This window comes from Lathamus discolor, chromosome 1 (assembly GCF_037157495.1).
Source record: "Lathamus discolor isolate bLatDis1 chromosome 1, bLatDis1.hap1, whole genome shotgun sequence".
Taxonomy (NCBI): Eukaryota; Metazoa; Chordata; class Aves; order Psittaciformes; family Psittacidae; genus Lathamus; species Lathamus discolor.
In genome coordinates this window covers 155,983,544-156,007,717 of record NC_088884.1, presented here as the reverse complement: position 1 = coordinate 156,007,717, position 24,174 = coordinate 155,983,544, and the positions used below count along the sequence as shown (strand labels likewise).

The 24,174-nt window shown below is 41.2% G+C and overlaps 1 protein-coding gene across 6 annotated transcripts in view; it reads left to right on the top strand.

The window, feature by feature from the left end:
- Nucleotides 1-1,643: 1,643 nt before the first annotated feature.
- The window catches only part of SH3BP2 (SH3 domain binding protein 2), a 39,266-nt gene continuing 16,735 nt past the window's right edge, over nucleotides 1,644-24,174 (top strand). The window contains exons 1-2 of one of the 6 annotated variants that reach the window (XM_065660514.1): nucleotides 1,654-1,736; nucleotides 19,346-19,425. Coding sequence is in view for 1 of the 6 variants with exons in the window: in XM_065660507.1 (XP_065516579.1) it covers nucleotides 22,215-22,324 (110 nt within the window). In the remaining 5 variants the exon portion in view is untranslated. Of the gene's footprint in view, nucleotides 1,737-17,124; nucleotides 17,174-19,345; nucleotides 19,426-20,189; nucleotides 20,246-22,094; nucleotides 22,325-24,174 lie in introns of those variants that run through there. The other 5 variants (XM_065660521.1, XM_065660526.1, XM_065660531.1 and 2 more) reach the window with 5 other exon arrangements.

Genomic DNA, 24,174 nt, shown 5'->3' with positions numbered 1-24,174 from the left:
GGCTGGTGGGGCCCTGGGCTAACGCTGCAGTGGTAACAGCAGCAGGGTGTTGATTGAGGCACCCTGGCTACTTCATGGAGAACCAGCCTGTGTCCGCATGAGGTGGCTGTAACTTACTGCTGTGCCTGCCCCACAGCATTGCCACACAGTCCAGCCAGACCTTTAACAGTGCCTGCACCTACTTTTCAATGGACACAGGACACTCACAAATGATCTTCACCATTTGCAGATACCATAGAATATCAGGTTGGGAGGGACTTCAAGGATCATCTGGTCTAACCTTTCTTGGCAAAGCATGACCTAGACTAGATGTCCCAGCACCCTGTCCCTGTTCCAGTGTCTTCCAGGCAGGGACCTGTGACAGACAGATAACACCCGAACCTACCAAGTCATGGGGGAGATTCAGGCTGGATGTCAGGAAAAAATTCTTTACACTGAGGGTGGTAAAACACTGGCACAGGTTGCCCAGAGAGGTGGTGGATGCCCCATCCCTGGAGACATTCTAGGCGAGGTTGGATGTGGTTCCTCGCAACCTGATCTGGTTGAAGATGTCCCTGCTCACTGCAGAGAGTTTGTACTAAATGACCTTTAAAGGTTCCTTCCAACCCAAACTATTCTATGATTCTGTGCCCTCCAGGGCTGCAACTTTCACCCCTTCATTGACAGACCAGAGACAGTGGCTGCCTCCAACAGGGCTCAGAAGGACCTGGAGATGCTGACTGACAGCTGCTGAACATGAGCAGCTTGTGCCCAGGTGCCCAAGAAGGCCAACAGCATCCTGGCCTGTATCAGCAATGGTGTTGCCAGCAGGGCAGGGCAGGGCAGGGATCATCCCCCTGTACTGGGCACTGGTGGGGCTGCACCTTGAATCCTGTATTCAGTTCTGGGCCCCTCACTACAGAAGGGACATTGAGGTGCTGGAGCAGATCCAGAGAAGGGCAACAGAGCTGGTGCAGGGCCTGGAGCACAAGTGTGATGGAGAATAGCAGTGGGACCCGGGCAGGTTTAGTCTGGAGAAAAGGCGGCTCAGGGGGAGACCTTATCACTCTACAGCTGCCTGAAAGGAGGTTGTAGTGAGGTGGAGGTGGTCTCTTCTCCCAAGTAACAAGTGATAGGACAAGAGCTAACGGCTTCAAGCTGCTCCAGGGGAGGTTTAGATTGGATATTGGGAAAAATATCTTCACTGAGAGGGTGCTCAGGCATTGGAACAGGCTGCCCAGGGCACTGGTGGAATCTGTCCCTGCAGGTGTTCACAAACCGTGTAGATGCGGCCCTCAGTGACCCGGGTTAGTGGTGGTCTTGGCAGCGCTGGGGTAATTGTTGGACTTGATGATCTGAAAGTATTTTCCAGCCTAGCTGAGTCTATGATTCATGGGCCTGCCCAGAGTTTCTGCGCAGGCAGCACTGTGCCGGGCGGTGGTCCAGCCTCCAAACCTGACCCGGCCGGGCCCGGCAACCCTTTGGGCTCCAGCAGCCGCTGCTCCGGCACTCGTACGGCCCAGCCCACTCCGCTCTCCCCGGCGGCCTCCCCCCCTCGGCACCCCGAGCGGAGCAGCGCTGCCCCGACGGCCGGCGGCAGGCAGGGCGGGTGAGGGAGGAGGGCCAGAGCCGTCCCGGCAGGTGAAGGAAGGGGCGGGCACTGGGCGCGGTGACCGCTGCCGGGCGCGCTGAGGAGCGGGGATGAGCGGTCGGCGTGGTGGCTGCCGCCCGCGGAGCTGAGCCGCGCCGCGGTTGAGGTAAGCGTCTCCTCATGGTGTTCCCGCTCCCCCCGCAGCCATCGCTCTTCCTCACACCGCCCCTCGCACCCATCGTGTGGGGCCGGGAAGGGCCTCTCGCACGTCCGCGCCCTTTCTTCGTTTCCCCCTCCCGCCGCCTCAGCGCGGTGCTGCCGGGAAGCTCCTGGGGTGAGGCCCCGGGAGCCTGGGGAAGCGCCGTGAATTGTCCCCGGCCGCATGAGGACAGGGACGGGTGAGGGCCGGCCGGCTTCTCCCCTCGGCAGGACTCCTTCCCCGGCCTCGGTCTGCGTCCCTCGGCAGCATAGGTGACCCCTGCTGCGGCTTCGTTCCCGCTGCTGTGCGGGAAGCGGCGGGAAGACACCTCGTGTTTCTCCGTCCCATGTGTTGACACCTTCATCTCGGTGCCGCAGGTGGGACGCAGTCGGTTTGGCACTGTGAGCCCGTCCGTGTGAGACGGAAAGGCTCTTCGGGGGAAAAAAGTGTAGGTGCTTTCCTTCAAAGGGGACGAGATGAAAGGGTTGTGCTGTTAGCACATTTATGCCTGGTTGCTGCTTTGGTGTTGAGTTGTGAGCGTCACGAGTAATTTCCTAGCATGTTTCCAGTGGTAAGTATATGTTGAAGGGTGAGGCATGACTTCTTAGTGGTGAAGTGCAGAGTACGAATGCATTTTTGACAGCATTTTCTTTAGTGTTACCATCTTGTTCAAGCAAGCCCCTTCGATTCTGGGAGGCTGCTCATGTTTACTTGGGCACATTGTCACTTATGTGTAGGTTTGAAGTTCCTGTTCATCTGCAGGTGTAGGCTCTGTGCAAACTTATGTACTCTGCTTCTTGTGTCAGCAGAGAGCAAGGACACCACATATGTTTATGAGTCTTATCAGCTTTTAGCCCATAAGTAACCAGTGCAAATTGGTAGAAACTGAACTAGATCCTTAAGATCCCTTCCAACCCGAACCATTCAATGATTCTATGATACTGATATCCAGAATGAATTGAGAAGGTGGATAAGTGTTTCCCCTCCCACCATTCTGTCTGGTAAGACCTCTGTTCTTCGGTCTTGATGAATGGTAGCGAAGAACTGGTCAGTAGTGGGGCTGAACCAGCCTTGTACCTTGTTTATCTTCATCATTACAGAGAAGTAATGCTGCTGAGTGGATGTCAAAGAGCCTCTCCTGCTGGTGTATGCATGCTGCCAGTGCACAGGCAGGACTTCAGTTTCCTCTATGAACTTAGTTGTGCTAAACTGGTATATTTCCTACTGTGAAAAGCAGATTTCCACTTTCACTCTGCTTTTAGAGTCCCAGGGGTTATGCAACAAATTCACATCTAAATGATTATATACCTCTCCTGTTTTAGTTGTATTTATACGGGAAACGTAGGGTTGGAGTCTGCAGTTTATTTTATGTATGTACATCTTTAATGCTACAGCCAAAAGTAGAATTAACTTGCAGTTTTTCTTTTAGGCTTAACAAGTTTCATTCCCTTCCTGTTACTGTATTTTGGAGCCATCTTGCTGTTGCAGTAGAGCTGATTAATAGATACCCCTTGCCAATATTCCATTGTTGAGAAGTCAGTTCTGGGTCAGCTTAGTGGTGGGTTAAATGCTGTTTCCTGTTTGTAATTGTTTTGGTTTCAAGTCTCCCAGCTCTCCATGAACTTCTCCACAAAGCATGACAAACTTCATGCTACAATGTCCAGAAAATAAAGAGCTCTTTTTAAAGTTATAAATGATGGAGATGCAGAGATGCCAGTTCTGGAAAAGGTTTACAGTTTTCAAACCAGTAAGAATGAATGCAGCAAGTTCCTGCAGGCATCTCAGGCAGAGCTAAGTGAGAATTCCTGTGTTTGAGGCCAGTGTGACCAGTTGACCATGAATCTGTAAGCTCCCACAGAAGGATGAACCCTTTGTACTTCTGACACAGACTTCCAATCTAAATTTACTGTTAGAAACCTCAGCTTACAGACCCTGCCCCCCCCCCCCCCAAAAAAAAACAAAAAACAAACAAACCCCAGGAGGTGTATGTGAAAAGTCTCCTTCTTCAATTTCTTACTTAGGTGGACATAGAGCAGTCTCCTTTCTGTAAAACTGACCGGAGCAGCCACTTTGATAATGAATACTAAGTAGAAGTGGAAATGCTTTAGGAACTGTTAACTTGCTCTTTACAGCACTGAAACACAAACATGGATGACCAAAAGGCATGTACATATATGTTATTTTACCTGCAGGAAAAGTACTTTTGACACTCAAACCCCAGCGGCTACATTGTTTGCTCTTTGTTAGTACATTTGTTGCTATGCTTTACAATACCATAATGTTGCAGTAATAGGAGGGTATGTGTTTTAACTTGATGACATTGACTTGGAGTTGGTGCATCTTCCAGTCTGGTTGGCAGGAGATGTTAGACGGTGGGTAACTTGTGCTTTCATCAGATTATCCAGCAGTTTCATAAGTCATTTGGAATGTGCAGCCTTGCAAGTATTGTGTCAATTAATAGTTGCTGGCTTAAGCCCCAATTTTAAAAGTACTTGCAGATGTAAGTAACGCTATTATTTGCAAAATTGTTAGTGTATTACTGGAGGATTAGGATCTTGGCTTACTACTTCTATCAAACCTTGCAGGAAAGTTCATACAAGCTCAGACTCTCAGCAGAATTGATGGATAGCTCTGTAAACAATGGTGAGGACTCATAACAGTTACTAGGGGACTTCCAGAGCAAAATTGGTTTTGTTTAGATTAGAAAGTATTGGTTGATACAATGATTCTTTCACAGTGCATTTTTGTCTTCTGATGGGGATTTCTGAGGGAGGAGAGAAAATAGCTTCCTATATAGGTACTCCTTTATTGTGTAGCTAAGCATTCTTCTGGCCTTCTTTTAAGAATTTAAGAATTTATTCTATAAAGGCAATTCCTGACATTGCTACTTATTTGCTTTTGGAGCTGTGCTGTAGTGGAACTAACAGTGTTTGGAAAGGAACTGGGAATCTGGAAATCAGGGGACTTAAGGCAGCCTCAAAGGTAATCTGAGAGTCACAGTGTGTGTTTGTAAAGATAGTACTAAATGGAAAGTGCATTTTTTATACTATCACATGTATATGTGTCACTGTCTATTCCTCTAATATTTACAAACCATTGCTAACTCTCTTGTCTACTTGTCTTATGCTAGAATCTCTAGGCAAGTTATGCTCTTTGCAGTGCGTTGAGGAAATAACTGAAAGTACTGAAGTTTTGATCAGTGTAATTATGCTAGGTATTATTTTAAACTGTAAGGATTTATCATGCTACATCTTACAAGCATATGTATCATCAGATTACTTGCTTATCATAGATGACTGGACTAGAGCATGTAATCTGAATTCTCAGTACACTGTGCTTTGTAAGACCAATATGCTGTGTTCACAGTACTTCTCCAAGACTTGTTTGAATTTTTTTTTCAATCTCATCTATTCTCCTAAGTTGAATTTCTTATGTCTTTGTTAAAAAGAAAGGGGGTTGAAGAGTCCACATTTCATTTAACACATGCAGGAATCTGAAAACTATTTTTCCTGAGGTAAGGGATGAGTTTTAAACAGGGCAGTAGTGAGGGGAGAATGCAGAGACATGACTTTCTGTGGAAGCAAAACTAGATGTTGTTCTCTGCCTATCCCAGTATACGAGCATAACTGAAATGATTTATTTTGCTTCGTGCCAGCTCATTTCCAGTAATGACCAAGTTCTTATCTCTTCCAAGGTATTGTTACTGCAGTAGTTGCACATATCTGAATATCTTTGGCAGGAAGATACTTAGAGGTGATGTGCAGTGCAGAGAACGAATTAGTCATCCAGAAATCAGACCTTGGCAATACTTACATCTTCAGCTCCTGCAAACTTTGGGTTTAGGAGCAGAGAAGAGAATAGCTAGCATGCCTGTTCTAAGGATTCCTGTCCTGCTGCAGCCACAGGCTGATTTAACCAGACTGATTCAGGGAGACCTAATTTGTAGCTCTCTCTATAGTTCTAGCAAATCTTAGCTTCATGGGGAGTGAACATATCATAGAATCATAGAATAGTTTGGATTGGAAGGGGCCTTCAAAGGTCATGTAGTCCAACTATCCTGCGATGAGCAGGAACATCTTCAACTAGATCAGGTTGCCCAGAACCACATCCAGCCTGGCCTTGAATGTCTCCAGGGATGGGGCATCCACCACCTCTCTGGGCCACCTGTGCCAGTGTTTTATCACCCTCATTGTAAAGAATTTTTTCCCTGCATAACCAGATCGATCTTCTAAAACAGATGTAAAAAGCTGAGCTAAATAGCTGGTGTGAAAGAAGCAGGTTTTTGGCTAAGTTTGGGAGTAACTGTGTACTGCTGAATTTTGTTGCCAAATTAATCTTCATATCTGTGGATGCCCCAAGGTAGGGAAAGCAGATCTTTGCTTCCTTAGAGCCTTACCTTTCTGGAAAGGCCACAGGTAAAACTCCAAGAAGGCTAGGGACCTGCTATTTTCATCCTCTTTGTGTTTGAGAATTCTCACTGGCAGTGGTTAAAGCTTTCTGGATTCTTATTTTATTTACATTAAGTTATAATGTTGACTGACAAACTGTACATCATTAATCATGTATTATCAGGATCACTTCCATCCTAATGCAACAGCATTTGAATCATTAGGTCTGTTCTGTCTTCCAGGAAATGCGTGTGTTTAATTCCCCCCATTCCCACCTCACTTTTCAAATCTTACGTTGTCAAAGAAGGAACTTCCTAGTTAAAACTAACTTTGTATCCTTACATTTTTAAAAGGTAAACACTTTTTCCATAGTTAAATGCAACCACTGTATTGTAACTCATAAAAACATGAGATTTTTTTATCATTGTAGATCATTTCCTTGAACGTGTTAGAGTGGGAAGATGAGCTTTAGGTTCTGTTCTTTATACTATGACTGTCTCTTAATTTATGTAAGCGGTGATGCTGTATATTGTAGTGTGCAAGCACTTAGAATCATAGAATTATAGAGTAGTTAGGGTTGGAAAGGACCTTAAGATCATCTAGTTCCAACCCCCCCTGCCATGGGCAGGGACACTTCACACTAGACCATGCCACCCAAGGCTTCGTCCAGCCTGGCCTTGAACACTGCCAGGGGTGGAGCATTCACAACCTCCCTGGGCAACCCATTCCAGTGCCTCACCACCCTTACACTAAAGAATTTCTTCTTTAGGGATGACTCTGGTAATTCCTGATAATTTCTAATGGATTTAGGTGCCTACAGAGACTTTTACAGCATAGAGATGGTTTTCACTCTCTCACAGAACATTTAGAAAACTTAATACATGCACACAGATTTGAGATCACGCTACAAAAACTTCAAAGTGGTCCGTGTAAAGAGATTATGGTTGTTGTTGCTTGATGTAGTAGACACTGCAAAAAAACTTCATTTACATGTACAGTATTATCTCCTCTTGACATGTGTATGCACAGAGGACTTTCAGATACTGCTGTAAAACATGGGTATGAGAGCGGTAACAGTCTGAGGCCTTCAGGCAGAGAGGGGGGTTTTGGTTTTTCTCCTTTCTTTGTCAAAATTGATCGTGTGACAGAAAGAGTGGAGGTGGATCAACTATTTATCTTACCAATTATTTCAAGCTGTGTTGTGCAGCAATACCACAATATGCATTTTGCATACATAGAGTAGTACCGCACCAGTGCTCTAATTCAGGCACTGTATTGGTTTCAGTGAGTGTAAAAAAAGAAACCCTATGTTGACTAACTAGTGCTTCTAGGCAGTGGCTGCTGATAACTAGAGCAGAGGAGAAGCAATATGTAGACCAGACATTTACTAAAGGACTCACTTCTTAGCATTGGCTATTAATATTTTATGTTATACTTCATCTCCTGTCTTACAGATTTTTTTTTTAATTTCCTGTCTTAACACTTATTACTAAGTTCCAGTTAAGTCCCAACTTGCTGTAGAAAAACAACCTGCATTTTGATGTTTGACTGATATTCCTCATTCTTGCTTCTGGCAGTACTTGGAAAGAAAAGGCTGGGAACATCCAATGGCAGCAGTGTGCATGTCTGGAACTGTTGCTACCTCGGAGGTCTTTGTCTAAGTGTTGGATAGAGGGAGAGAGAGAGATGATAGGAAGTGTGCTGCAAGACTCGTCATGAAAGGTGATTTGTGCATAAGACGTGACTAAAAGCTAAAGATTTTTCAGGAGTTTGAAGCATATCCAAATAAACAAGAGGAGAGAGAATAGTAGAAGTAAGTAGGAAGATTTAGGATTCCTAGGTTTAGTACTTGTATGGTCAAAACCAACCAACCAAAGACACTAGGTGATGGAAAAGTAGTCTGCATGGATGGAGTTTGTCTCTGGACAAGAATGTGAATTTAGGCTCTGCTTCAGTGACCTGAACTCCATTGTTACTGAGTGTAAATGTACATTTTCATTGTTCAGGATAGCCAGTGTAGAACTGCCAGCTGAACTGCATCTTTTGGTGTTATTCCGCTTTAACAGATAGAAATAAGGTCAGGTCTAGTTTAGTTGGCAGTCTTCTTATTTAAAGAACCATGAACCCATGCTGTGCAATTTAATAATTAATCCTTAAAAAGAAGCAAAACTTAATTCTAAATAGTCTCAAGTTGGGATTACTTTAACTCCAGCTTAATCTTGTGTTAGCCTTGAGTTTTTCATTTAAAGATACGCAAAATAAAAACCAGGAACCCTTGGAAGAGGGAAATCTTCCTGAAAATGTCAGTTTCCACTTTCATGTTCAGTTTTTTTCCAGACAAATAAGCTTCCTGCTCTCCAGGAGAGGTTTACTCTGCAAAGTCACTCACTTAGATGTCTTTATCTTTATTTATGCAGCAATTCAGGGTGACATTTCAGATCCTAAACCAAGTTCTAGTAAGTGTAAAAGCATGTGTCACTCATTTTAATTCTTTAGGTGATAACTGCGAAGTAACAGAAAAGGAAGAAGAGCAGTGGAAGTAGATAGTGTTGTGAATACATCACAATTGTCTTGTCTGGTGAAATATGGCTTGTAAGACCAGAAAGAAAGAGTGGTTTGGTAGGAAGCTTTGTTTCCCTGTTCTATTTTTAACTTCAGCTACTGTAGTGATAGACATTAATCCTCATTCTGGAAACAGTAATTTTTATAACTATTTGCATATTTTCCGATAAATAGTAGTCTGTTGAGGTGGGGAATAAACTCATTTTGAGGTTAGAAGTCTCATGAACTCATGAATTTTGGGGGGTTATACCATGTTGAACGTATAGAAGGAGAAACTAGATTTGACCTGTGATTTCTTTTCAGTGTCTGCATGTAAATCTTATTCCAAGTTAAAGTCTCTTTGAGATGGTCCTTCATTTCATGTTTTATTAGCTCTATTACATTATTCTATAAGACTTCTTAACATTCTGACATGAGTGAGGGACAATCTCTTTATTGGTGTACTTGCAAGACATGTTAAAACTCTTCTATAAAGTAAAAAGTTTTGGCTTAAATGCCACATCCTTAAATATTTCACCTCAGTCTACTTAGTTCCCCTTACCTTCAGCAGAAGTTGCTTGTGTGCATCTAAGTGCAGACCAGAATGTAGTTAACCTTGAGAGCTACTCCCTGCAACCAGGCAGCAGAGGTTTAAATTATTAGTCTCTAATCTTGTGAAACCCCACTAAAAAGAGTAATTCATTACCTTGATGTTGCTTAACAGTAATTCTATTACAACATGTCACCTAATTGTTTGTTTCTCCTAGACCAAGGTAGAACTCTGAAGAGGTCAGTGTATTACAATTGCAAGACAGTTATTTCATCAAGTAGGAGCATCTCTTCACTTGGAGCACTGCGATCTTACTGTAGAGATGCCATAGGTTGCTACTGAACATTGTTCTTTCATTACAAGCTCTTCCAAACCTTTTACACAAATCTAGTCTACTTTGATCAAGGCTATGTACTGAAGTCAGCTTCTGGTACTTCCTTATCCTAATAAAACTGTACAGTTCAGATACATGGCTTGTGTAAGAAAGATCACTTTTCTTTTTTGTTGTTTCCCATACTTTCCTATATTGCAGGAGGAATTAGCATTTTTTCTACTTTGTCTTGATAATGATGTAGAGAGAAATTTAGTACAAAGAAACCTGTGCTATGACCCTACAGGTCCTATTGACAGATGAAAGGCTTATAGTTAGCTAATTAAAAACTGATCTGTAAACCTGACTAATCAAAATGAGGCATTTCAAGCTGTGTTTGAGCAAAAGAGTGATCTGACTTGCACAGCTGCTGAGCATCTGCAGCTGTTAATTGTCTATAATCTGTCAGGCTTTAGCATTCAAGCTTTCTGCTGTATTTTTTCAGGGTTGGAGTCAGTTATTGGAGTCAGTTAGTCGGACTCCACTATCATGCCAGGTGGGAGTGTTTCCAAAGTACTCTGTGGTCTTGAAGGAGTGGAGCGGCATTTGCATATGCAGACTTTTGTACTTGTTGTGTGGAGAAATATGCTTTCTGCTGTCAAAGTGAGCATACTGCCTATAGGAGCATGGGGTAATCAATGGGACAATGGGTCCCTGTTGTTTGATGTCTAGGAGAGAATACTTACCTTTGCTATCTAATGGGAGACTTGCATTAGGACTGAAATAAGTGAATATACTCAACACTAATCAGAAAGGGTTTTCTGAGAAGACAGAATACCCATTGCAGCAGAGGAACACAAGTCTTGCTATATGATTAGTAGGTCTCTTTCCCCTAAACAGCTGGAGGTAGAAAACTACTTTGAAGAACACTGGTGGGGTTATATATGACAGAACTGTGATCCTGGGTTTAAGAGAACCCAAACAAATAATAAGATGATGCATGGTCTGCCCTAAATATATTCCAGTCCCACCATCAGTAAGCTTGTGTGGGTACTCTTACTCATGAGTAAATTAAGCATGGCAGATTGCTGGGATTATGCTAGATAAGTGCTTGATGTCTGACTGTGCAGAGGGGGAGGGAGGGAAATTTGGAAGGGAAAGAGGAATATTTTAAATGTCCTTTTCATGTTTAAACTCAGAGAACAGAGTTAGATAGCTGAACTATTCTCCATCCACTTAGAGAAAATTACTGTATTTGTGGGAAGCGGTTATGGGAAGAACTCGTAGCGAAATCCTTTTTTCCCTCCGAGCTCAAAGTGAGTCACTTCCCTCCCCTCCAAAAAAGTGCCCTTATTTCTGTCCCTGGGCAAATAGCACAGCTGTTATAAAGAAGGTTGTAGTTCAGAAAGCCACAGGTCTGAGTGCCTGACAAGGCAAATTGAAGCATTATCAGGGAAATGTGTGAATTTGCTGAGTCTCACCTCTTTTGCTTTGAGGTGCAGATAACCTTTCTAATAATGATGGAAACAGTGCTGATAAGATGGAATGCCATATTTCCCCATGTACACATTACTAGATGATATCCAAGTGATTAAGTCCAGAAACTATCTGTCACATTGGCACTATGCCTGCTTTAACTCTGCTGCCAGTCTGTTTCTCCACAGTCATGTCATCCTTACTCCCACAGTGGAGAGCAGTTGTGTTTCTCCTCCTCCTTGCTGGCTGGCAGCATTTCTGCTTACAGAGCTGCTGGTGCTGTGTCTCCTTGGTCCTAGAGGAATGAGAAGACTGGAGGGGTAGAAGGATATCTTAGCAGAAGAAGGGTGTCCCAGTGCAGTTCCCCAGCAAAATTGGTTTGGCAGGTGGTGAGGGATTAGTGACAGATCTGTTAATTACCAAAGAGGTACTAGCATCTGATCTAATGGGCTGCAACAATATCATGCTACTTAATAATTAGTTGTTAGTAGGAAGCTCGCTGCTGAGCTGTTGAACTCAGAGCTAAGTCTCTTCTTCCAGAGTTGGTGGTCTCACTCCAAGCAATGTGGCACTTGATTGATGGGTTTTGTGTATTGAGAGAAAGCCACGGGATTTGCAGAAGTATCTTTGCTAGGAAATGTGGCAAATGGAAGTCTCTGTTTTACACTCTTCATTTGGCAACTTCATACAATTCCCTTCCTTCCTGGCGTGTTCTCTTCCATTTTAAATAGCAAGGAGCAAATGAATTAGATGAGCACTTCTTGCTTCTATGCCTGTGACATTTCTACCTGTCTAGTCAACATTACTGAGTAACTTGGCTGCCTACACGTTACTCATTCCCTATAATTTTTGTAGCCCTGAGAAGATGCTGAAACATGCGTGGTGTAATGGTCTGGTAGGATTTTGCTCTAAATGCTCTTTCTTGCCTGTGTCAGTTGAGAAGGTATGTGGAAGAAACGCACCAGACACATGAACTGGGAGTTGTGAAGTGTCATTGTTACCTTCTTGTGGAAACAAAAGTTGTGAGAAAGCTCTGTCTCCCACACAGTCTTTACCAGTTGTAGTAGTGGATATTGGCCAATCTTCCTTTCTGTTTTTAGTTTCTTACTGTTGGGGTTTTAACTTTTTGAGCAGTTTGCGGGTGAAGACCAGATATAAACTTGGGCCGATACTCAGGCATGAGTCCACATAATAAGCAAATATAAACCTGATGTGTTCCTAATCATCCTGTGCTAGGAAGAAGATAAACTATATCACTGTTCATTATTTAACCCTAGTATCCTATTGTCTGATGGTTTTACGTTGTGTATTTCAACATCATCTAGAAGAAGAGGGAGCTTGTACTAGAATGAAAAGGATTGAAGACAGTGTTCTGTAGAACAGCCAAAATACCAAAAAACGGATGGTGAGTCTTGGAGAATAAGACCCCCTTGATTTTATTTTTTTTTTTTAACTTAACAGTTGCAGCTCCTACAAAGTGGAATGAAAAAATGATATATAAAAAAAAATTAATCAAGCTTAAGATTTGAAGGTGTACAGTACATAGCAAGAACTCTTTCAAGGTCAATAGTGTATACTTGAGTCATAATACTTTGTAGTATTCACTCTGTCCTTCCTGACTTAACGCTTACTTTCTTCACATGCAGTTAAACTACTGCAGCCCTTGCACTTGTTATATCTGGTTGTGCCATGCCAGCTGCTGGTTCTTTGGTAGACTGCACAGGAGAGGAAGCGGCACTGGAGCAACTGACACAACAAAAATGATTTTGTTGCTACTTCCCTGTTGCCCATTTAAAAAGAAAAATAAGAAAAGTTTTTACTAACTGTTACTGCAGTAACACAATTGTTACTACAATTATAAATGACTTAAAAGGTAGATATGTCTTATTATGTCTTGTGAGCAATTTGATCTATTCTTTTTTAATATAGGTCAACTGAAGGTTATTGAATCTGTAAGTTAATGCTTTTGCTGCTTCTCCTTTTTTCTTGTGGAGAGAATCCACATGAGATCCTTGAAATGAGGAACAACTACTGCTCTGAGATCTTACTATTTATTCTTGCTTAAATGCAAACGAAAATGGATGTTCTTGTTTGTACAGTTAAAAAAATTTGGCACCATGTTATAGCTGAAGCAATGTAACTGCCATCTGTTCTTCCAAGAAAAACAAAATAGCTGTAGATGCATCAAAATGCTTTTGTTTCTCTGGTATGAGAGGACCTTTGTTGAGGTTCCTTCCAGCCTGGTATTCTATGAATAATCAAACTGCTTCTTGTAATTTTCCTTTTCTTTATTTAAGTGATACTTTGGAGCAAAAATCCTGGTTCTCTCAGTGGTGCATCTCCATTAGTTTATCATGTAAGCTGTATGTGCTTTTGTGTTTATAGCAAAATCTTTGTTAACCTGTGGTGATGCTAAATTTTTTCAAGTACTTAATGGGATGGTTTTAGTTTGAAGCATCGGGACTGTTAAGTTCTCTATCTGCTGGAGATGTACCTGACAGAAATTGAAAATGAACTCCGCTATAATGTGGGAAATGTCTTTCATTAAAATAGCGGCTTACTAGTTAATAAACAACTAAAATGCATGAAAGATTGTCTGATATTTTGTGGAAGAGAAGGCTTTTTGAACAGTGTAATGCACTTCTCTTTCTAGTACACTTCTAAAACTGAGAGTTCTTAAGTGCAAATTTTCAGATGATGCGAAGTGTATCAGGCTGTGTGATTTCAAATGCTATATAAAATGTCACAAATGCCATTAAATATTGAAAAGGTGTGCAGAAACAGCACTTACTTGAAGTTCAGCTTCTCTAGACGTTCCATTTCGTGGTGCCAGTAACACGCAGTTGAATCAATGTGCCTGTGGTATGTATGAACTGTCATTTGGCTTGGATCTGGGCAAACCGTTGTATTTACTGTGCGAAGATGTCAGGTTTGATTACTCAGGTTGAAACAAGAGTAATCCCACTGACCCAAATTCCTGAATTTCCTTTGTGCAAGTGAAATCCAGTTTCAGCTATTCATTGTGTACAAGTGACTTGTATTTAGTAGAATGCCGTAAGGATATCTAGGGTTTGTATAGCAGGAAGATAATCTAAATATTGCAAAAGCTTCTCCTGGAATTGTTATATGCTTGTATGAATTCTGTGGAGAACCAAACCTTGGAAATGAAAGAACGCTATACAGACCTTTTGGACATAATGCCTGTTATGTGCACTGGACATAATGCCTGTTATGTGCACAAAACATGAAATCCTGTAAGTCACAAAGAGGAGTGCTCTTCTGTCCAAACCAGTTCATCTCTGTAAAAAGCGTGGCTGCACAGTTTTGAAAGAGCTTTCCAAAGAAACTTAATGAGAAAGATGCACAAAAGCAATGTATTTTTTTTATAGCTCATCTTGCTAAGATGATTAGAAGAGTTGCTGGAGTTTATAACATACACTATTTCATTAAGAACTGCATATGTAAACATATTTTTATGTGTGCATATGTGTGTGTTTATACTGTGTGTAATAAATAAAAGTAAGTTTTGGAGGTGAAAACTCAGTGAGGCCAGGACTCAGCCAAATGTTCTGTGGACCAGCTTTCATGTGACCACAAGAATGGAAGGAATAGATAATGCAATTAGATATTTGAGAAGGGATTTGGGAAGAAGCACATTCTCTAGGGTAGGTTAATAGAATCCCAGGAAACATCTTCAAATTAAAACGGGGAGAAGAGGGGAAAATAATCTAACTGGAATGTAGAGTGTATGCAAAGAATTCCAGGCTTCTGCTAGATTCAGGCATTGGCAGGGATAAGTCCTTCTATCTTAACTAAAAAGTTGGTGGGGAGGAAATGGCCATATCTTTTAAAGTGAATGTTCTACTTACGAGTCAATTATGAGATAATAGCAATATCTGTATGGAGTCAGAGCTGAGGATATAGAATCTTCTTCCAGCCTAAGAATTTGCAGCTCGGGGGCTTACTGGTGTCATTTTGAAGTGCCAGAGACTGAGATTTTGGAATGTGAGGTGGCTTTCTGAATTCCCAGTTTCTCAATCAGTGTGCGCTAAGCTAGATGCATTATAGCACCGTTGGTTGGTTTGCTTTTTTCTCCTCTGAAGTATTAATGATCACCACTCTAAGAAGGGTTTGATTTACGTGTGCAGGACCACTAAATCCATTCCCATTATCTTTAGTTTTCTGAGGTCTTTTTCCCAGTGTGAATGAGTTAACCCTTATAAAGGACTTTCAGGACAGGTCAGAAATGAAGCTGATTTGAGAAGAAGCCTTAAGTGACCTCAAGATCAGATGGAAAGTAAGAATCTAGACCTTGTGTTTTAGCTCTTTGCCTTTGACCTGTCTTCTTGTTTGCTACTTTTGTAATAGAACATGCATTTTTTTGTAGCTGTTATGAAACCTTTCTGTAGACTTGGTTGGCACTATGCCTGTGATATGTTTGATTAGGCAAACTGTGATCTGTGTTGTAAAGTGTTGTGGTTTAAGCCGAGCTGGTAACTCAGAACCATGCAGCCTCTTGCTCCTCCCCCTGCTCCTGAATGAATGTTGCTGTTCATGTCATGCTGTTCATGTCATGGTTGTGTTTGTGAAGCAAGTAGTTTAGTTCCGTAAATGATAACATAATCTGGCATTGTCCAAACTGTCTTGTAGAAGCAGCTCATTGCATGTGATTGTATATTTTTAGGGTTAAGTGATATGAAATCAAGGATACCAGAGAGGGACTGTTCATCAGGGATAGTAGTGATAGGTAGTGGGTTTAAACTTCAACAGGGGAAGTTCAGGTTCGATATAAGGGAGAAGTTCCTTATTGTGAGGGTGCTGAGGCACTGGAACAGGTTATCCGGAGAAGTGGTAAATGCTCCATCCCTAGCAGTGTTCAAGGCCAGGTTGGGCAGAGCCTTGGGTGACATGGTTTGGTGTGAGGCATCCCTGCCCATGGCAGTGGGTTTGGAGCTAGATGATCAGGGATTGAGATCCTTTCCAACCCAAGCCATTCTATGATTCTGTAAATTACTGTTCCTTCTCAAGTCCTCCAAATAAAAATTGCTTGTTAACTGCTTATCTTCCTGGTGTAGCCTTACTGTGTACGTTTGTTCTAATTTAAAAATGACCTAAAATCCCAATTACATGTGATCTGGTGGTTACAATTAAATTCAGCTTTTGTAGAAAGTAAGCAGGAGCTTGCAGAGATTCTTTTTTCTAGTGTACGTTTACAAAAAAAAAAAGTAGCATTTACCTGAATGATGAAACATATGGTAGTGTTAAATCCTGCTTATTGTAATCCATGCTCCTACCTGTTTCAATCTTTTAATTTAATGTTTTGTGTGATTAGAGCTGGGAGTGGCAAAATACGTATGCCTTACAACATCCTTTAGAGAAGCTCATATCATGATTTAAAAGGGAACAGTCATTGAAATCAGAATAAAGAAACCTTGTTTCTGGTACACCTACTCGCTTGCATAAGGTTTTAGAATCATAGAATGGTTAGGGTTGGAAAGGACCTTAAGATCATCCAGTTCCAGCCCCCGTGCCATGGGCAGGGACACCTCACGCTAGACCATGTCGCCCAAGGCTCTGTCCAACCTGGCCTTGAACACCACCAGGGATGGAGCATTCACAACTTCCCTGGGCAACCCATTCCAGTGCCTCACCACCCTTACAGTAAAGAATTTCTTCCTTATATCCAGTCTAAAGCTCCCCTGTTTTAAGTTTTAACCCGTTACCCCTTGTCCTATCACTACTACTATTTTGAGCACAAGGAGTTTCAAAGCTGTTGGAGGTGGGGACTGTCCATTAGCAACACAGCCCAGCTGAGCTTTCTAATTCTGGAAGTTGCATTTGCACGCTCATTAACTTAGTTTGAGATTCTGATTCCTAGTCAGACTTTCCAAGTATGACAAGAGCAAACTCTGAGATGCTTCACTGCTTCATTATTTAAAAACCAGTACAGTCTACTGTGTTGTACAGCACTAAAGGATAAAGTGCGTCTTTGTGGTTATGCTTTGTTTTTAAGCTGTATCACACAGTCTCTTTATAAGCAAAACGAAAATAGGAAATGTTTGTGTCGTTTTGTTTTCCAAGGGTCTGCCAGAAGCTGAGCTTCCTCTTTGGTGCTGGCTGCAGCTGTTTGCCTCCAGAGGTACATTTCCTTAACTATAGGGTTACTACACACTGCGGTCCACCAGAAGAGGGACACACAAGCTTGGAGGCCTCACAGATGGCAAGGCCAAATGCTTCCTCTAAACCAGGGCTTGCTGGACTTCTTCAGTATGCCATTCTAGCTTGTTATTGGGGTCGGCCATAGAGTTTATACATTTACCCATTGCATTTTTTTGCTGATAGACATTCAGAAGGACTTTATAAACTTCATGTGGTTTTGCTGTGGTTTAAAATCCTGCTGCATGGTTGTTTCAAAATGGGTTATTTTCAGTACTTTGGCTTGAATATACACTCACATGAAATATTCTCTTGAACTGGCAATTGTAGTCTTGGACTTCAATTTTGTTAGTTTTGTACAAGCACAGTGTGCAACGAACCAGTGATGATGTATGTCTTGCCAAAACGTCTTAGGACCAGAAATGATAGAAAATGGTGAACATAAATGTCAGCCTTGAAGGTTTTTTTTTATCTGTCGTCTTTTTTCTATTTTTCCTTGGACTCTTGATGCTCTTTAAATCAATTTAAATAAAATTCTAACAAAACAGAACAAAATATTTCTTAACAACAAATTTTAACTTTATATGGTGAGATGTCTGCTGGTTAACTGGACCTTTCAGATATGTTTTATGGTCAGTAATGGATGTTTGACTCCCTGTTGTAAATTTCTAAGAGCCTTTCAGCTTAAATGCTTAAAGGTGTTCTGACATCTAAGAAGAAATTATTTTGTAGTCCAACAGTGCTTCCTAAATTCAGTGATCAGTGATGGAATTGTACGCAGTTCATCACAAACTAGCCTAGCAGTAAAATTGTTTCAACAGTAATATCTTGGGATCGAAACTGCTGCCAAGGAAATAAATCACATGTGGAAACTCCCGCTTGAAGTGTCCGTGTGTATTTGGGGAAACTCCCTTTGCAGCTGCCTGCAGCACAAGTGTCAGCAGGAATAGGACTTTGGCGATCCTGTTTGTACTTCTGCTTTAAATAAGTTACGTGACTTACTTAAACTAGGGTCTATTTAAATTGTTCTACGAGTACTGATTAAAGATACGTGTTAACATAGCTGCATTTACAGTCTTTTTTACAGGGACCTTGTATATAGCTATCAGTTGGTTGTCCATCTGGTTTGAATAGTAAATAAGAATAGAAGTCTTGCCTTGGTAACATGCCTTTTGAATTTATTTGAAAGAAACATGATAAGCAGCAAAAACATGTAAGAACTTGCCTTCCATTTTAAGTGTTACTTATGCCAAGTGTTACTGGTACAGTCTGACTGGCATAGACTTGACACCCAGTTATCTTGCTGGGTGACTGCTCCTGTACAGTTTTGAGGGGCCCTTTGATTCAGTAGAAATCCCTTAAACTTAACTTGAGAAGCTGCTCATAATAAAATTGTCAACATATAAAATTGACAACATAGAAAATGATGCTAGGATAGCTGTGCCGATTTTAATTCAATCCTTATTTGCATCAGGATAAAGCCTTAGGCTAGCTGATGTAAGAGAATCTGTTAAATTATAGTGGTCTTCTATTAAGAGTATGCAGCTGGAAGAGAACCTTCTGCACACTCTAATTTGAGGGTTTTTTAGAAGCTATGCATATACTGTAAATATTTTGTACTTTGGCTTATAGACATTTGAGCAATATATGACATTAACCATATCCCAAAATCAAAGTCGGAATATCATCTTCTAGGACTTGTGCCAAGCTGTTGAAGCAATCAAGAGAAGTTACAACTTTGTTTTAAAGTTGATAGGCTCTTTCTCTGAAATAAGGCTTACTTATTGCAGGCCAGTGCTGGCTGCCTTTTTTGAAGTTCCAAGCCAACAATATGTCCACAGATGTTCAGAGTTTAAGAGCAGTGGGGTATAAATAGGAACTCAAAAGCTTTTTAACCTGAAGTATCTCTCAGTTTTAGATTGAATACGTATTATCAAAGCTTCAGCTACCTTTTTAAATACATATCAGTAAATAAGTAAAAAAATAAAGTCATAATCAGCTGTTCCTAACCAAGCTGAATAAGGCCATGATAGTTGAAGTTTAAAGAATAGGAATTCTTTTGGCATTTAGAAAGAGATTTTCAGAACTTCTGGCCTAATTTCTCCCCTTTGTTGCTGATTTTATTTTTTTTTCTATTTTAATTGTAATTCTGCAGGTCATCCAGCAGAAGTAATTCTGATGTGTGCTTACTGATGTTTTCCCAGGACTGCCTTACCTAGCAGAGGAAGAATTCAGGCAAGTAATGTACGCTTGCTCTTCCAATTGGCAGTTGTGGAGTATACACTTGACAAATATATTATGTCTCAATACAGTGAATTTCTTTCCGTTGTGATCTAGCAACTTAGGACTAAACTAGCTTGGTAGAATTAATGAAGGAGTAAAACTCATCATAAGCTACTCCTGATTCAAGCTTATTAAAGTCAGTAAAACTTGAACAGAATATGGCCTTTAATGCTTTACTATACTGTAGGCTTTTATAGAAATATATGATGTATGAACTCTTAGCTTATTCTGAGCAGAACTTTACTGAGCTGACTACTTGCTGCAGCTGAAGTGGTTTTCATGCTACTTCATTTTTTTTCTATTGCTCTGTTAGTCTTTCTGCCTTGCCTGTTGCCACGATCTTTTTGTGCTGCTTTTAAGTCCATTCTTGCAGTTTCCTGTAAACTGGTCTGCAAGAGGAAGCTCTCTTGCTGCAGGGACAACTCAACCTTCAGCTAGGCTAGTGAACTTATATTGGCAAGGGCAGCATAGTGCTAGAGGTATATTTTATTGCTCTTGCTTTCCTTTAATTAAGGATAAGTAAGATTGCTTTGGACTGGGAGCAAGAGCTGTTCCTAACAGTGGCAGAGATGTTTGGCTGACTTCCTCGGACAGTGGCGCTGCTGGAATGAAATTCGAATGGTGGTTGCTGATGCTTTGGTTCTTCCTTTTAAGGCTGCATGAAACCTCATAATGTTAAAGAAATGAAGTAACTCCTTTTGAGTCAAATTCTTCCACGGCTAGCATGGTGCAAAGCTGCTTCTCCCCAGTGATTCTGTGGTGACAAGTGAAGGTTAGTGGTCTGAAAGCCGTACACCAGAGTTCCTTGCATGACAGAATTCTGCATTGTGAAGATGGGTATATTTAATACTCTTCCACTTCTGTGGCAGGCATATCCATAAAGATTTCATCTCTCTTCAGTCTATTCATTTGCAATTTTGACACACAACCCTTCTGATCAGTGTTCGCTCTAGAAAGTTAAGCTGAATTTTCATTCTTCCAAATCTGGGAAACATCTAAAAAAATGTCTTTTTTTTAAATTCCACAGTGAAACACCACCTTGCATGTGTGCGTGCATGTGTGAAATGGCTACTGCTTTAGCTCTGTGACTTATTTTGGTAGTGTTGGAAATCACCTGAAAAGCCAAAAGGGGATCCTGGAACTTGAAATGAAAAATCCTGATTTTCTGAATGCTTAACTGAAGAAAGGGAGAGGACAGCATCAGGAATAAATGAGGCAAAAATCAGACTATTAAGGCCAAATAGCATAGTACTTTAAAATTGTGGAGCTTGGAGGGGAAGACCAAGAGGTATGTCAGACCAGAAAGGGTCTTTTTCCCAATGTTATATATACTCAGATGCTGTCATTTTGACCATAGCTTTTTTTTACTGAGGTACAGATGGTGATGCAAGCTTAGAGTATGCTGAGATAGCAGAGCTGTGGGAGGGAAGGATTGCTTTAAGTCATTGTGGGTTAATGCTTAAAGACTAAATTGTTGCCTGATTTTGTAGCAGATAAAGCAAGTGAATTTAATTCACAGCCTGCTGAGGTGTAGTCCTCTTTACATCTTTTCTATGTGAAAAATCTGTTAATTAAGCCACTGAGACAACTGGGCATTGATTCTTAGTAAAGAGCATTGGGATTTTGTGTGGATATGATGATCCTTTTAGCTAACAACAGGTGTGTGATATTTAGTTTGCTGCTTCTTCCTGTATAGCCTGGCTGTGGAAGGAGTGCAAATAGGTGACATACGGTGAGGACTGAGATTTGCTTTTCTAGCAGATGCAGCCATGGCTGGTATCTGAAATGTTATTTTCTCTTGTGCTTTGACTGTCGGGTAGTTTACAAAAAAAAAGGATGTTTTACAGAAACTTCTTCCTTCTATCTTGGAGTGCAGATTAGTGTCTGTTTCCTCAAAAGTATGTGAAGTAAGCTTTACTTGACGTAATTATGTATATAGGTTTTGGCCATCATTCTGAAACTTGCTAACTGGTTTTGTCTTACTTGAACTTTCTAGCCTGGGGGGCTGTTTAATTCCAGTCAGTGAAACACTTGAATCCTTTTAAGGGCTCCAGATGAAGTGTAAAACAATGGCATTTATTCACTGTCAGTTGGTCCTGTAGAATTGTTACATTGTGAGCTGCTTAGGTTCAGATTTTACTGTCGTTTCTGGTTTGTGTAGCATCAAATGTACAGGCAAGACTTGCTCTGAAGCACATACATGCTTTCAGAATGCTTATGTTTAACTTCTTGGGTTGAAGACGAAAGGACAAGCTCCAGCTATGGGGGGTGAAAACAGAGGTGAAATACTTGTCATAGTTCCGTGGTGCAGTGCAAGCACCTGAAGCACAGGCACCAGCGGTGTGAGGGAGCTGAGCACCCTCTAGGCAAAAAGACTTTCTTTTTCTCCCGTGGGAAAGCAGTTGATTGAAAGGCGAGTAGGAAACAAGTGAGCACTGGAAAATCCCCTCTGCTTTCTGGCTCCATGACTGACAGAGGTTGAGGTATGCAGGGTTTGATTTACAACCTCTCTGGGAAGCTGGGAAATCTGACAAAGATAGTGCTGCCCACTAACATTAGGGGAAACAGGAAGTTACAAAGGAAACAAGTCATTGCCTAGGCGTCACTTTTGGCCACGGTGCAGTGCAGATGCACAGGCAGTTGGGGCAGGGTTTCTTTTGTGTTGAGTGTACAGCAGCTACCACAGTCACTTTCAACCTTACAGTACATGGAAAGGGGAGAAGTGCAGAGATGTTTCTGTCATGCCTGAGAGGGGTCAGAAGTTGTTAATGGCTTTGTCATCACAAAGGAAACAATCGCTCTGTGAAACTGTCAGCAGAAAAAGTATGTGTCGATCAGGCATGGTCACCAGGTTAGTGCATGTTTGTGGCTTGTGTTTCTGTCATCATTTCTCTTTAAGGTAAAGAGCAGACTAAAACTAGGAGTAGAATATGGTATCTGGGGAAAAATACTTTTAACTCATGCAGAAAATTCAAGGGTAAAGAATTGAAGGGGGAAGAGATGAAGCGTGTGTTAGTTGAAAATTACTGCCAGGAAAGAAAAGCAAGTTGGTGCAAGTTAGATCGAGTGAACTTACAACAGTGTGTATCAGTCAGGCTTAGGTCTCTGTTCCCTTTGTTCTGTAAGATTTATTTGGCTTTACAGTGTTTGTACTGTGTGATTGATCCTTCTGAGAAACTGTTGTGAAAGGGGCTGTTAGAGGCATTAAGAAATGGAATGTTTAACCACAAAAGTAGGAGGGATGTGAAAGAGCATTTCAGAAATACTGGAGAATGGTTAATAAGTGGAAGAGAGACCTGAACATTTAGCAGAAAGCAGTTTTAAGAACAGATGGTAAATATCTAGATAGGTGAATCAGACTGCTACTTTTTGTTCAGAATTGCTGAGAGCACATCGGGGAAGCTTTTATTTTACAGTTTTGCTGCATGTAATCTGCCTCATTTTGGCAGATTTCAGATTTCAGCCTTCTGTGGAGACAAACTTAAGTCTGCATTATACAAGGAATACATTCATTTCCTATATTACAACTTACTTCTAACCTACATATATGTACTCAGAAGGAAACTAGCATCTTGATTTACGTTTGACTTTCAAATAGAATCTAAAGACTAGAGGCTATGAGATACATGGAGTTTAAAAAGTTCTCAGACCTAAGTGTCATAGAGATACTTGTTACAAATTCAGATCAGGTCTGATTTTCGTACTGCAGTATTGGAGTCTCTTTTTTAATTTTTATATCTAGCATGACCAAACTGGGCTCCAAGACAGACTATAAATATTGTTATAGCAAGTGAGAACTTAATACAACTTTTGGCAGCTGTAGTTTCAGAGATGAGGTTAATGTATTTTTACTTCTGTATACTGCAAGATGTGGAGATGATCACATCTGCCACATGTTCTGCTGAAGTTAAGCAAGAACTGAGGACTCGTGGCTCTTCCAGCATGAAATCTGAGGTTGAATCAGCTTGTACTTGCTTTAATTGGGCTGATCGCCAATAGCTCTTAAGGCCAAAAGCAGTAAGTGTTCTTCTATAATGTAATCCAGATTTCTTATGTGGCAGAGTATTATTTTTACCTGCAGAGGGACATTTAGCCTGTAAAGTTATGCTCTAGCCTCCAATACAGCTATTCTGTATGTGCTGACTTAGGCGATAGGTTAAAATTACTTCACATTTGCGTACTACACAGTAACAGAAGTCTACTCTCCATTTAAAGTGTAAGCTTGGTAAGGGTTTATGATGCAGAAGAAACTTCTGCATCTGACTAGCATTATCTAGGTTGCACAAAGGGTGTAGTTTCTCATTTTTTCATGCTGTTGTGACTTTTATGGTATTCCAAATAAAAAGCACCTCATTGTGATAGTGTTTGAGAAAAGTATACTCATGTGATATACTTGGACTGACTTTCTCAATATATACCCTGCAAATGGGTTCGGTTTTTAGTCTGGCAGACCAGTTTATGTATATGAAGTAATTCCAGTAGTAATTGTATAAGCTCTGTATCACATTTAAGAGTGCTAACTGTACTCTTCTGCCTTTCCAAAAGCACTGTTGAAAGATGAAGCATATTCTACAAACTGCTGTTCCACCATTTCTCCTACTACACTCTAAGGCCTGTCTTCTCCCTCACAGGCATAGAATTGTCATGGGGATCATCAGAGAAACAGTGATGTGAGGCCTTTGACTGTCTGCTGCCACCTCT